Source organism: Episyrphus balteatus, chromosome 3, assembly GCF_945859705.1.
Source record: "Episyrphus balteatus chromosome 3, idEpiBalt1.1, whole genome shotgun sequence".
NCBI classification, from domain to species: domain Eukaryota; kingdom Metazoa; phylum Arthropoda; class Insecta; order Diptera; family Syrphidae; genus Episyrphus; species Episyrphus balteatus.
In genome coordinates, this window is record NC_079136.1 from 6,440,308 (window position 1) to 6,453,636 (window position 13,329).

Genomic DNA, 13,329 nt, shown 5'->3' on the forward strand with positions numbered 1-13,329 from the left:
TCAGTTGAGGCACATAATTTCATCCAAACCAGAACCATTTTTACAAAACCCGATAACATGCCAAAATCTTTCTAAGTCCCGTCCTGAAACACAACGCGACACAATGCGACACACACGACAAAACCCGATAACAGCCAAAATCTTTCTAAGTCCCGTCCTGAAACACAACGCGACACAATGCGACACAACGCGGCACAACGCGACACAACGCGACACAATGCGACACAACGCGACACAACGCGACACAATGCGACACAACGCGACACGATGCGACACAACGCTTTCTAAGTCCCTTCCTGAATTTCAAAAAAATGTTTGCCAAACCCTGTCCACCTATTCCTCAATAACTTTCTCGGAATTCGATTCGATTAAATTCTGGAAATCTGAAACCAAGGGCCTGAAAAAAAAATATTTTTCTACTCAACAAACCTCACGTCAACGGAGGTAGTTTTTATAAACATCTATAAGAACAGTTTTCATTTCTTTAATTGTTAAAAAGCAACATTTTGAAGATGGTAATACCAATAAATGAACTAAATTAAAAAACAAAGAACTTCAAGAATTATAAAAACACACCATAATTTATCTCTGCATTTAATTGATTTTTATTTATTGTATTTGTCTAAAAAAATTGTAAACCTTACGAGGCAACTTGTAAATTGTTTAACTTCTTGAATATATTATTAAATTTTCATCGTGTCTATTGTTTATTTGTAAAAACATATAATTATCTTGTATATTATTTTTTTTTTTTGTTTTCTTTACTTTACTTTTTTTATTTTTATTATAATGGGGAATAGCAAAATAATAAAGTAAAAGCTATTCGAAATGGTATTTTGCTAACTAAGGAGAGATATAATAATTATATAATATTCATTTATTTTTTATTTTTATTCTTTTTTGTAATACATATATATTAAAAACGAAGCTAAATAAAAATATTTTTAGCTTAAGCTTTATTTTTTTAATTAAATTTCTTAATAAAATTTGCCAAAGAACAATTTGAAAAAAAAAAGCGCATCGCATTTTGTAAGAGAAGAAATTCGTGTTTTTGAAAAAAAAAATATAAAACTGTGTGTTTTATTTGTTTTTGTGTGGTTTAAAAAAAAAGCCTCATTTACCCTATATAAATTATAATAAAACAACATCTATAATAAAAATGTTTTTTTGTTTTTTTTTTTTGTTAAATAAAACGAGTCATATAATAGCAAATATGTAACTTTTCATCATCATCTGAAAAAGTTTAAAAGTTAATAATTATTAAATTTGTGTTTGTTGAATATCATTATGAGCTTAATTATTATTTTGTATTGGATTTTAATTTTATTTTTTTTGTTTAACTTTTATATTGGTTTTGGTTCTATTTGCTTTTTAATTTTTTTTTTTTATTATTTTTAAAAATTCCTTTGACTACTTTCTTTTTTTTTTATAAAAAAATGTATTTTCTTGTGAATTTGTTTTGTTTTTTTTTTTAAAGGTATAAAATTGATATTGTCTAAATGCTATTTTTTAATTTATATGGAATACTGGAAAACATATAACGCTGTGTAGTTATGAAGCATTCAAACACAAGGTTCGACATAATTTCCTGGAAATAGGCCGGTTACTCCGTCCATGACGCCTTCCCACCAGCCATCGTCATTCTTCTTGAGCACATATAGAACAGAACTCTCTTGGAAGCTGAGTTCGTCATCTTTGTCGGCATAGTAATCGTAAATAGCCACAACTAGAAAAGAATTTTAATATATTATTATAATTTTGAATATGTTTTATAGATAATATGGTAAGAGAACTATAAAGAAAGATAATGACCTCATACAAAGCCATTCAGAAGATTATGAAGTTGAAAAATTATGAAATGTTGATAAGCATTTTGTAAGAAATGTTGCAACATTCATTGTCAAGCGATTTTAAATTATTTTACTAGTCTTGGACATGATGTTTTATTACAAATTATAAAATTTTATAGAAAACCATGATGTACATGTTTCATCAATGCAGGTGTAAACAATGGATATTTGTTACATTTATAACTCGTATGATGGATTAAGCGATAAGACATACACAGTTTATGCTGTTGTAAGAAAACAAAAAGAAGTCTATACATGTCGTGAATTACAATGTTCAACACACAAAAATTGCCCAGACCGTTGCTAATCATTTCTGATTCAATGGAAGGTGCTGATTCCGAAAACAACACTACTTTTTTCTATCAGTTCTTATTATTCATACATAAATATTCAAATTTCAATATACAGGGGCACGTTAGGTCCCCAGCCGAGTTTATTTACATGATCCAACTAAGGCCCTTCTCTATCTCATATACCAATGGAGCCAAATTTCACAAATTTGTTAAATTTGTTGAGCTAGTCTGAAGCAATCACTTTCAGCTACTCCGCATCAGTAGTTCTTGAGATATGTTTAAAGCTTAAAAAATAATGGAACACTTCCAGTTATCGTTGAAAATTGAAAATTTGCAAAGCGATTAGTCGTGTGATGAATTCAAATGAACAATTTTAAATTTTCAATTCGGGGGCGTGGTAAACATTTAACAAAACTTCAAGCCCAAAAAAACATAAGATTTATGAAGTAACCCACACATTTCCCGGATTGTAGTCCAATAGAAAATTTTTGAAGAACCATCTCAAACGAGTTTATGTCCATTCATGTCCCTAATGGTAAATTTAGAGCTTGAAGTTAAAAAATATTTATTTTTCACAACATATTTTCTAGTTTTTTTGCATTCATATCGCTTTAATATTAAAATTAAAAGTGTGCGCTTATCAATTAGATGAAAAATTCACACACAAAAATTTTCCTGTTTTATGAAAATCTTGTTTTATTCAAAAAATGTTTTAAAAATTCATGTCTTAGACGTAAATAATACCGATTTTGAAAATTGAAACTCTATAGATCTTGTTTTGACTCGAAACAAGTTTAAAAGTCAATAATATGGCTGTTAAATGCTTTGTCACAAATTAAACAGTTGAGCCAAATTAGTTTGTTAGTTTGTATCACACAGAATCGTATGTAACAGCGCGGACTTTCTACTTCAATTAATGTGAAAGAAAGATTATAGATGTTGGGAACTGGTGATTAAACTATTTGGTTTTGAAAAAGTTGCAAGTGCGCAACAAGTCTAAGAAGCCCCAATTCGTTTAAGTAGCCTTCTTAATTGAATTTTCATGGCGCGGTTATACTTGTACAAAGCACAGTAGTTTTGAATTGGACGAAAACAAATCGAGATAAAATAGCCGCTAAGAAAAAGCAGGATTCTTAGTCAATTTTTTTTTCTTTTCTTCTTTGACTTCTTTAGAAGTTCGACGTTTCTACTGTTAGTTAGTACTATGTTATAGGTCGTTTCAAATCAAAAGTCCCATGGAAAATTGAGCAAAAATAAAAAAAAACTCATTTGCTTACTGGAAGGAAGCATTTATGAGGCAGCTGAACTTTTTCTAAAATTACGATAAAATAACGAAGAACAGTTCTTGATATCCCTATTTTAATTAATTGATCCGTCTGTGAGATTCACTGGGTAAGTCTCAGAAAGCTGATGCAAGTCTCCCGGGCTTGCATCACTCCATATCCGCGGGCAATACAAAAAAACATACAATTATTTATATTATTTATCATTTGAAGGCAGTTGGGATAACTTTGCCGAAGATATTATTATAGGACTAGGTGAAGATGGACCAGAAATGTCCAGTTTATAGGATAGCAATTCAAAACTTAAAATTCTATTTACATCTTTTCATTTGTATAATTGGGCAGTAAATATCTTATTTTTATTTTTCAATTATTTTGGAGTCGTCACCATAGAAATCATTAATAAACAAATTCAGATTTTTCGTTTGATTATTTTTTTCTCTAGCATTTCTTTCATTCAAACAAGCATGATTTGTCGTTATTTTTGAGTTGATTTGTCGCAATGAGCCAATAAAATTGAGTTTCTTGTTTATTTGTTCTCAATTTTATTGGAAGGGAGAAAATAAACTCTGAGTCAGGACTTTTGATTTGAAACGGCCTATATTAAAGTAACGTACCAGGGGCTTAGAATGAGTATAAAATGGAAAGTGGGGCATTAAATGGTTATTTACTGAAATATGAATGTGAAATGGATTCAATGATTTGAAAACTTTAGTCATTAGCAAATAATAATGATTAACATAATGTTGATATTCTCGATTAAGAATTTGTTTTTATACATAAATTTATGTTCATCAAATATGTACAATCAATCGAAAAGCTTATGAAATAGAAGTATTAAGCTTTGTGAAATGAATTATAATCACTAAAATATAAAGCCTTATTGTGGTCGATTGTTAAATTTAAAATTTAAAGCTTTGTGCTTTAGCATAAAAGATGATGATCTACACTGAAGTGAATATTGGTTTTTTTTTTAATTTTAACATACGGATAGAAATCTCACCAAGGCCATGCGATTTTCCTTAATTTTTTGAAATAACAAGTTTATTTTTTCCTTTTGTGAGGAACGAAAATCGACTATTCCTTTGTTTTGCAGCTATGAATAATGACGATCAGCAAACAAATAAATTCATTGAAATTAAAATTTAGGACAATACATATTGATTTTTATCAGAATAATTGATTCTTTTCGAACTAGTCTTTACGTAGTCTTTACATAGTCTACATAAAAACCAACAAAACTAGTTTTAAATTATAAAAGCTTAAACTTTTTAAACGGTGTTCTAACACCGAAGACTTTCACACTTCTATATAAAGTTCTGATACAAAGCGTTTTTGTTTTGTAGGAAGGTGTCGTTCAGCTCAAATTTGGACCGTGTATTTTGAAAAATTTGTTTTCTATTGCTTACACCTAGAAACTACCTATTCAAAAATTTGAATATTTAAAACACAAACACTAAGTTACAAGTATTTGTCCACAGATCCATAGAATATTTATGTATATCAAAAGTTATCGCAAGTTAACAAAAATAAAATTTTAATAAATCTATGGATTAGATATCAAACACATTTGTTTTGGATTTGTATTAACCAGGTCATTTTTTAAAATCTTTTTTGACTTTAAGAGACCTACATAGAATATTAACGTCACAGGGGAACTGAGACGAATACTCTTTACTTGATTATTTTAAGTCACCACTTTGCAGTTTGCTACTAACATACTATGTCAGATTTCAAGTCAAAGCTTTGAATTGACTCTTTAAATGGGTAGTCCCAGTGTGAGATATTGCATTCGCTTACGTAAAGCTCATTTACAACTTAGGCGACTCCTGATTTTTAGAACTAAAAAGCGCTCAATCTACCTTACAATATAATCTGATTTGTCTACAATGTCTGGCATGTACAATCAACAATGTACACTGTACATCCATATACAATGCACTGACAAAGCTTAGACAAAATGTATTTTTCAATCGAAGAAAAAGACAACACAACTCAATAAGTACATATTTGACACACACAAAATATAAAGTAACATTTACCTTTTTCAATATAGTTTTTGGGAACCCAACCAGGCAGATTTTGATCATCTGGGACAATTGGCGCTAATTGTCCATGAGTAGTAGAAGTTCTTGGTCTACCAAAGTCTTGATGTTCATCTTCTGGTGGTGGTGGAGGTGGCAGTGGTGGTGACTGCGAGCCTGGACGAGCAAAGTTCAAGCTGCAATTTAAAAAAATTATATAAAAACAAATTCTTCATAACAATAACAACAAAAAACAATACCTATTAATATTCCTTCCAAGAGTATGCATACCAACGTGACTTTGCTCGGTGATCTCATGTGAAACAGTCAGCGGTGATGGTGGAGCTTTTTTACATATTAAATCATCATCATTGTTTATACTATCTCAATTAATACAAAATACTTACGAGGCATACTGCTACGATCATCATAAGTCGTTGGCGGAGGTGGTGGCAACGACTGCATCATACCAGCTGATGGCAAATTAACATGCGTGGCAACTTGTTGACTCGGCGGCATTGGCAATGAACTGTAACCCGGAGCACGATCACCGCCAGCCGAAGAGGAGGAGATTCTCTTGGGATGTCCAATTGGATAGTTGGGGGCATAGTGCGATGGGACTTGTGGTGGATTAACAACCGGCGGAGTTCGATATTCACGTGAACTCTTGCCAAGTGTTCCAGTATTGCTGACCGATTTTCCCAGAGTACCAGTATTACCACGTGACATTTGTGGTGGAGTTGGAGGCTTTGTGGTCGGCGGTGGACCAACTGACACTGAATTAGTTGTAGCCAATGATTGAATCGAACCATGAGACGATCCACGATGCTTTTGCCGTTGTTGTGTGGAATTTATTCCATGACCAATTTCATCCAGAATTGAGTAATCAATTGGCTTGCGAACATACTTTATTGGCTTTTCAGGATTGATAGGAGCAACAATTTTGAATTGGCGAGAACTAACTTTGTTAGCAGTAAGTACACCAATTTCTCTGCAAAAGAGAATTAGATAAGAAAAGATGTTGAAGTTAATTTGATAAATTTTGTTTTGAAAACTGAATTGGCGTCGAAAAATCCATTTTTTTTTTTAGCAAATGACAGAAACCAATGTTTAGGTTTTTATCAATCTTAAATGTCTAAAGGCTCGAGGGGCAGGAAATGCGGTCAATAATTTGCTTTCCTATTTTTCTCTCCAGATTTTTAAAATATAAAAATGGATTTACTTACCATATTTAAGAACATATATTGTGGGTAACATGCCAATTTTGAACGAATGCTATGAGTTGTTATTCCTAAGGGAATTAATAGGTTTGAAACCCACTTTCTAACATTTTACATACATACTTTGTATTGGTTTTATACTGTGATGCAAACATTGAATGCATTGAGTTAGTCTTGAGTGCAATTGTTTGTATTCTATTTCATTTTCACATTTATTTAATCAAACAAGAAAATGTGCTTTCATTCTAAGATGAATGATGGACTAAGATTACCTTCTAAGTTAAACCGATATAAGGAAACAGCATGTGGTTTTATAACTTTTTGTCAGTTGTTTTCATTTTAATGACCAGATTGTTTTATAGTTGTCCAACAAAGATTGCCATTAAATGCCTCATGGGAAAACTTTTTTTTTATTCAGAAGGACCTGAAGATTGCCCGAAAGCACTACAAGAAAAAATATGCCCCTGAAATACACCGGAAAACTACAAACCTGCCTTAGCATTTTTGTATTTATTAAATTATTAGGCAAAGTACAAGCAAATATATCTTCATTTGTACCATTCAGACCTAAAAAACAGAGCAGCAATATTTATAATTTATGTTTCTTGATTTTTTTAATTCATATTATTTTGATAGAATTACAATATTTAAAAAGCGTAGTCAAAAAAGACGAAAAAGTAACACTTTTTTTAAAATAATTCCACAAAATGCATTTCTAGTATCTGAAAAAGCTTTTTACTTCTAAAGTAAAGTTTTGACACAAACCTTTTTTCACCCCATTTTACATAAAAAAAAACATGGAAAATAATTTTGAAATTCCTCACCAATGTTTTTTTTTAATTCTTTGCTTCTGAATAACATTATTATATTACCTCATTTTAATTACTGACCAACTTATGCGTATGCGTGCCAACAAGGCATTATAAATTGATTTGATTTACTACAGAATAAGGCAACGAGAGTGATATTAACCCCCTAATAAAATTAATGTTCGAAATGTTAAAGAAAAGTACATACAAGAATACAAACAAAGAAACACAATATAATTACTGAGTAGTTGCAAGGAAATATTGTCAACGTTGGAAATGTAAAATTTCAAAACAAGTGCCGTTAGACTTTTCGTATAGATTTTAATCCAAAAATTTCGACAATCCTATCAAAAAAAGTATAGGATAGGTTTTCGAGACATGATTTTTCAAAGTTTTTCCGAGCCGACAATGTAGGTACCTAATTTTGATTTTGAGTGGATTCTGTTCTGGACGTCCAATCAAAAACGAAATTAAAAAATTTGATTTTTAAAATAAATTTTTCAGAAAAACAATTTCTTATTCAAAGGAAAATACACAATTTTTTGAATCCTCAAATTTTCAAATTTTGTATGTTTATACCGATTCCTGTTAAGATAACAATAAACTTTTCTTAAAAATCAATGGATAAGTTATAAAGATATGATCATTTTTGTAACAAAAAAAATGTGTACCTACACTTTTTTGTCTATAACTTGAAAAAGAAGGTTTTATGATACAAATTCTATATACTACTGACAAAATTCAGGAAAGTAGAAAAATAAGCACTATATTAATTGGATTTAACAAATAATCAATTTAATATAGCTTTTTACGGCCTTAAGTCAAATTTTTGTATGGACCAAAGCCCGTAAAAAGCTACATTCAATCACTATTTGTATGTTATTTGAAAAGCAAACCGAATTTGAAATTTTAATTTGTAACTCTTTGTAGAAAATTAAGGCATCATATGGAAAATAATAAATTAAATCCTAACTAAATCAAACAGTTCTTACGTTCTACTAACATTATTCTACGTTCCTAAAAAGTATTTATGTGGAACTTAGCAATGATTACTTTTATGATAGAAATCGCCGAGAACATCAAAATCAAAAGTAAAATCAATAGAAAAAGTCAAAAATTTCGAATTGTTTTTGAGAAAATTAAGCTCTAAAATGTAACAAATTTGTTGTAAAGAAAAGTTTGTGTCTTTTTATTACAGAAACAAAATTTCAATAGTAAAAGTGACCAAAAATGTGTGTTAAAATTAATTTAAAAAATATTCATTTGAAGGAATTTGTTTTTTGAATAAGTGTGTTTGAGGTCGCAAAAACGGGAAACCTACACTATCTCCAAAAAATAAAATCTCAATCGGATAAAATCTCCAGAAAATTTTTGACCCTATGGACAAAATCTCCATGGGGAAAGGCATCCAATGGACATAATCTCCAATAAATAATTTTTTCTCCCATTTTCTCCAAATCCCCAAAAATCTCCAATTAACAAAAACAAAAACGTAATAGAATGATAAAAAAAAAACACTGTAAGTCAAAGTAAAATCAGAACTAAACACGACAATTTTAAAATCATAAAGGTTCTTCTTTTAAAACGCGCGCGCGATTTGATTGCTTGATACACAACTTGCGCATCTGAAATTTTGGATTTTCGCTCGGAGATTTTTTTTTGTTGAGATTTTTTCCTAGAGATTTTGTCTATACCCAGGTTTGTCTTGGGGATTTTGGCTTTGGGGATTTTCTCTTTGGGATTATGGGTTTTGGTCATTCATCACCAACCCCGCAAAAACTCTATTAAACATAAGCAAACTTAACCTTTACTGCTGATAAGATTCAAGCTCATGACCAACGCCTGATATTGTGTTATTCTTTCTTAACCCTTTGTTTTCCGGTGGTTACAATAAGAAACCACCTTTTAAACTTTATTTTTTTACTTTTTATCCCAATTAAATATATCAGCAAATACCTAGCTCAGAAGTTTACTAATATAATGATATTTACTAGTGCAATGGATATATTTTTTCTGGCGAAATATTCAAGAAATATTTAAAGTTTTTTCAACGTTTTTTTAATTTTTTTGAGAAAAAAATTGCTCCGGGCAACAAAGGGTTAAAACACCTATGTTTGTAATAAAGAAAATTGTGAATCATAAAAAAGTTATGCTGCCGCACCCTGTATAATAATATAGCATATAAGTTGAATATGAATCAAACAGTTAGCGGTGAATATTTTCATTTATTTTATTTTTATTATCTGTTGAAACATTTCTCCCTTAGACCAAGAAAATGAAGACATTTCTTAAATTTCAAATAACCCCACCACTGACTAAATTTATTTCCTGACCAGTTGCAATTTGTTTTAGTTTGTGTAGGTATTCTATTAATGGAGTGGATAGGTTTTTACTTATTTTTTATCCACAAGCAAAGTTATAATCTAGCCTATAGTCATCCATTTTAGATGACCACGCTCAATTACACTTTAAATTAAGAGTGATCACAAAACGGGTGCCTTGTTATCAGGCACTATAGGCTTGCCCTTAAAATTACATGAAAATCACAATTTCGCTAATTGAAGATAAAATTAAGAATTCAAATGTTTATTAGATAAAAAAGATTTATTTACCTTCTAGCAACCTTCTCCTTGTGAATCATAACAGTTTGAGCGATATGATTCATTTGCGACTCCATTTCATTGAGCTGTGTCGCCTGCAGCTCCAGCAATTGCATATAACTATACGCCAGCGTATTGATTTGATAAGCAACACTTGCTAATGATTGTGTTGTATAGTTTTTAGTTGCTTCTAATGCTGCTTTTTTATTGTCAGCTCTTAAATAATAAGATCAATCATTAAAGGAAACCCAAAACAACAAAACAATTAAAAGAAAAACAAACCTATAATAAGTATCCTCACAATAGTCAGCGACTCTTTCTAAATTTGTGAAACTATCCCTCAGGCTTTGACGGCCATCGGGTATTTCGGTACGAGTCAATGATGCTAATTCGTCCATTAGATTTTCACTGTCCATGACACTATGGTGATCCTGGTAGGAAGAATCTTTAAAAATATACAAAAACGAAAAACCACTCAAAAATAGAATTTTGGAAACAAGACAGATTTTTGGTAAGGTGTAAAATAGATTAAAATAGAGTTAAGTTAAAAGTGGAGCAAGAGAAACACACTAAAGTTAAATAGAATACAATTAATATTAAATTGATGGTTATTTATAAAAATATTTTATTGGTCATTAGGGCGGCGAGGGCGACACCCAAAATTAGTAGAAAATTGCAGCAAGGTTGAATATTTTCAATTCATTTTTATTTTAACTTACCTGTGTTGTATGAATACCTATTCATAATACAGACATTTATTACACGCTTTTTATTATTCTAATACTTTTGTTTTGTGTGGAAATAATAATGCGAATTGGGTTTAATTTTATTGAATTTATTTTTGTAAATTTTCAGCCACAGGCGACATTTTCCGAGTTTACACCGATTTTTTTTTTCTTTTTTTTTTTGCTATTTTTGACGTCACTTTTCTTCTGCTGCCATCAAAAATATATCACAAAAGAAATTTCGACTGCTGGAATTTTTTGGAAATTATTGCAGTTTGTGGGGTGTTTAGGTTATGATTACACTTATACATTTGAGGTGAGTTTTAACGTTCGGAATTAAGGCGGAGGTTATGACTCGGTATTTCACAGAGCTGTCAGTGCCAACCTAGTATAAACTCACTCAAATAGCTGTCAAAATGAGTCGATGTAGTACATGGTATAAAAAGACAAGGTATGATCATTAGAGCCGCCATCTTACAAAATGGGGTAATAAGGATTTGACGTTTAAATTTGGCAAAGTCAAAAGCAACAACAATTTAAAAAGACAAATTTGTTTACAACAAAAATTTCAATGGGCAGCTGTCAAAACCTTAAGTAGCCATTTTTAAGTTTTGACAGTTCTCGATACAGATTTTTTTTTCTAATAATCATACCTTCTCTTTTTATACCATGGATGGAGGAGGACAATGTGCCTGGTTACACTCTAGTTGTACAAATATTTAATCCGCGGACCAACAACACTTTTATCATCTGAAATTGGTATTAAAGCTTAGGTATAGTACTGCCCTACTAACAATTTTGCTTCTATAATGCTTTACAGAAGCAACAATTGCATCTGTAAAGCTTTATAGAACCAAAATTGTTTGTCGGGTGGCTCAAGGTCCATCATAAATGTAAAAATAGCCACATCCATGCTTGAAGCGAAGTTGACCCGCAGCTAATCCGCCGAAATCGGCGGGTCAACTTCGGTTCAAGTATGGATGTGGCTATTTAAACATATTATGAACCTTTAACGAGTGCTAAACCTAAGCTTTACTACCGATTTCAGAAGATAATAGTATCTGATCCACGGATTAAATATTTGTACAACTGGCCCTAAAGGAAAGGTACATACAAACTCTTTTCGAAGTTATAATTCCCAACTAACACAACAGCTTCTATTAATTAAAAACTCGCAGGCGTTCTACTTTTTATACAGCTTGTATTGAGCTTGCTTCAGAATTTAACTGCTTATAGAAGTTCGGACTTGTTTAAATACTGTTAAAGAAACTTAAACGAAGAAATCTTGTTTTTCGGATAGGCCTGTTTAATTCATTTATAGAAGCTTTACAGAAATTACTAAGTTTTGTATTTGATTTTTGGTTTTGATAATAAATAATCTAGCTCGCCCTACTAACAATTTTGCTTCTATAATGCTTTACAGAAGCAACAATTGCACCTGTAAAGCTTTATAGAACCAAAATTGTTTGTCGGGCGGACACTTTTTGGTTTTTACATTGAATAATTAAGCTCAAACATTTTTTTGCTCTTTGAACTGATTAAGTTTTTGATTTTATTAATGAACATTACTAGGATGGCCGAGTGGGTAGAGTGGTGGACTACCACCAAGCAGATACGAAGTTCGAATCCTGGGTGTGGTAAAAAAAATTATATACTTTTAAAATTATTATTAATAGATATACTAAAAACTATAATGGAATGTTATATATAATATCAGATCAAAAGATAAAATTCATGATTTAAGGTAGGTATAACTACAACGGCCACTTTTTTCAAAAAGTCAAAAAGTGAAAATTTTCAAACTCATTTGGTGGCAGTTTTTCCCACAGTACACATAAAAAGGTAATATATTCCGAACTGACATTGGTCGCCAGATTGTCAAAACATGACACTTTGGCGACCAATGTCAGCTACCGAATTCTTAATTGTTTAAAATACCGACGAAAAACGCACAAAAACCGATAAACCACGCACACCACTAATTTTTAAACAACTATTTACCATTTTTCGCGATGAAACACGAAGAAAATTTGTTATTTTTCAATTTATAATATTTTTAAATGACATTTTATAAATTAAAACAAAAACAAATTTCCTGTTTACTGCGATTGAAATATAAAAATTAAAGGCCGACCTGACAGATTGGTGCCCATTTTTGACAAACAAATTTTGACAACGTTCGGAATATATTACCTTATTATGTGTACTGTGAGTTTTTCCGACTACAAAATTGAAAATAATGATGCAAAAAACAATTTTTGTAGTTTTTCCAAAAACAAATAGCGCTAGAAAGAAATAAAAAATTTTTACTTTCGTAAATTTCTCACTTTTTCACTTTTTAGGTCATTGTAGTTATGGCTTTAAAACCATTCAAAAAAGAATTCTTTTTTGTTTTTGTAGTTTGTTTTTTTTTTTAATTTCGATAAGACATGTATTAAATAGCTATACAACTCGACAAACAATTTTGGTTCTTTAAAGCTTTACAGATGCAATTGATGCTTTTGTAAAGCATCATAGAAGCTAAA

The 13,329-nt window shown here is 30.7% G+C and overlaps 1 protein-coding gene across 2 annotated transcripts; it reads right to left on the reverse strand.

The window, feature by feature from the left end:
* Window positions 1–1,457: 1,457 nt before the first annotated feature.
* On the reverse strand, window positions 1,458–11,022 carry LOC129915409 (abl interactor 2). 2 transcript variants are annotated; one of them, XM_055994925.1, is made up of 7 exons: window positions 10,799–11,022; window positions 10,362–10,510; window positions 10,092–10,295; window positions 5,858–6,441; window positions 5,711–5,795; window positions 5,469–5,647; window positions 1,458–1,726 (listed from the first exon to the last, which is right to left on the reverse strand). In XM_055994925.1, the coding sequence occupies exons 2-7, from the start codon at window positions 10,493–10,495 to the stop codon at window positions 1,563–1,565; spliced, it is 1,350 nt and encodes a 449-aa protein (XP_055850900.1). In that variant the 5' UTR covers window positions 10,496–10,510; window positions 10,799–11,022; the 3' UTR covers window positions 1,458–1,562. The 2 variants fall into 2 exon arrangements, with proteins under 2 accessions (XP_055850900.1, XP_055850899.1); XM_055994924.1 differs by having other exon boundaries at window positions 10,362–10,524.
* Window positions 11,023–13,329: the final 2,307 nt, after the last annotated feature.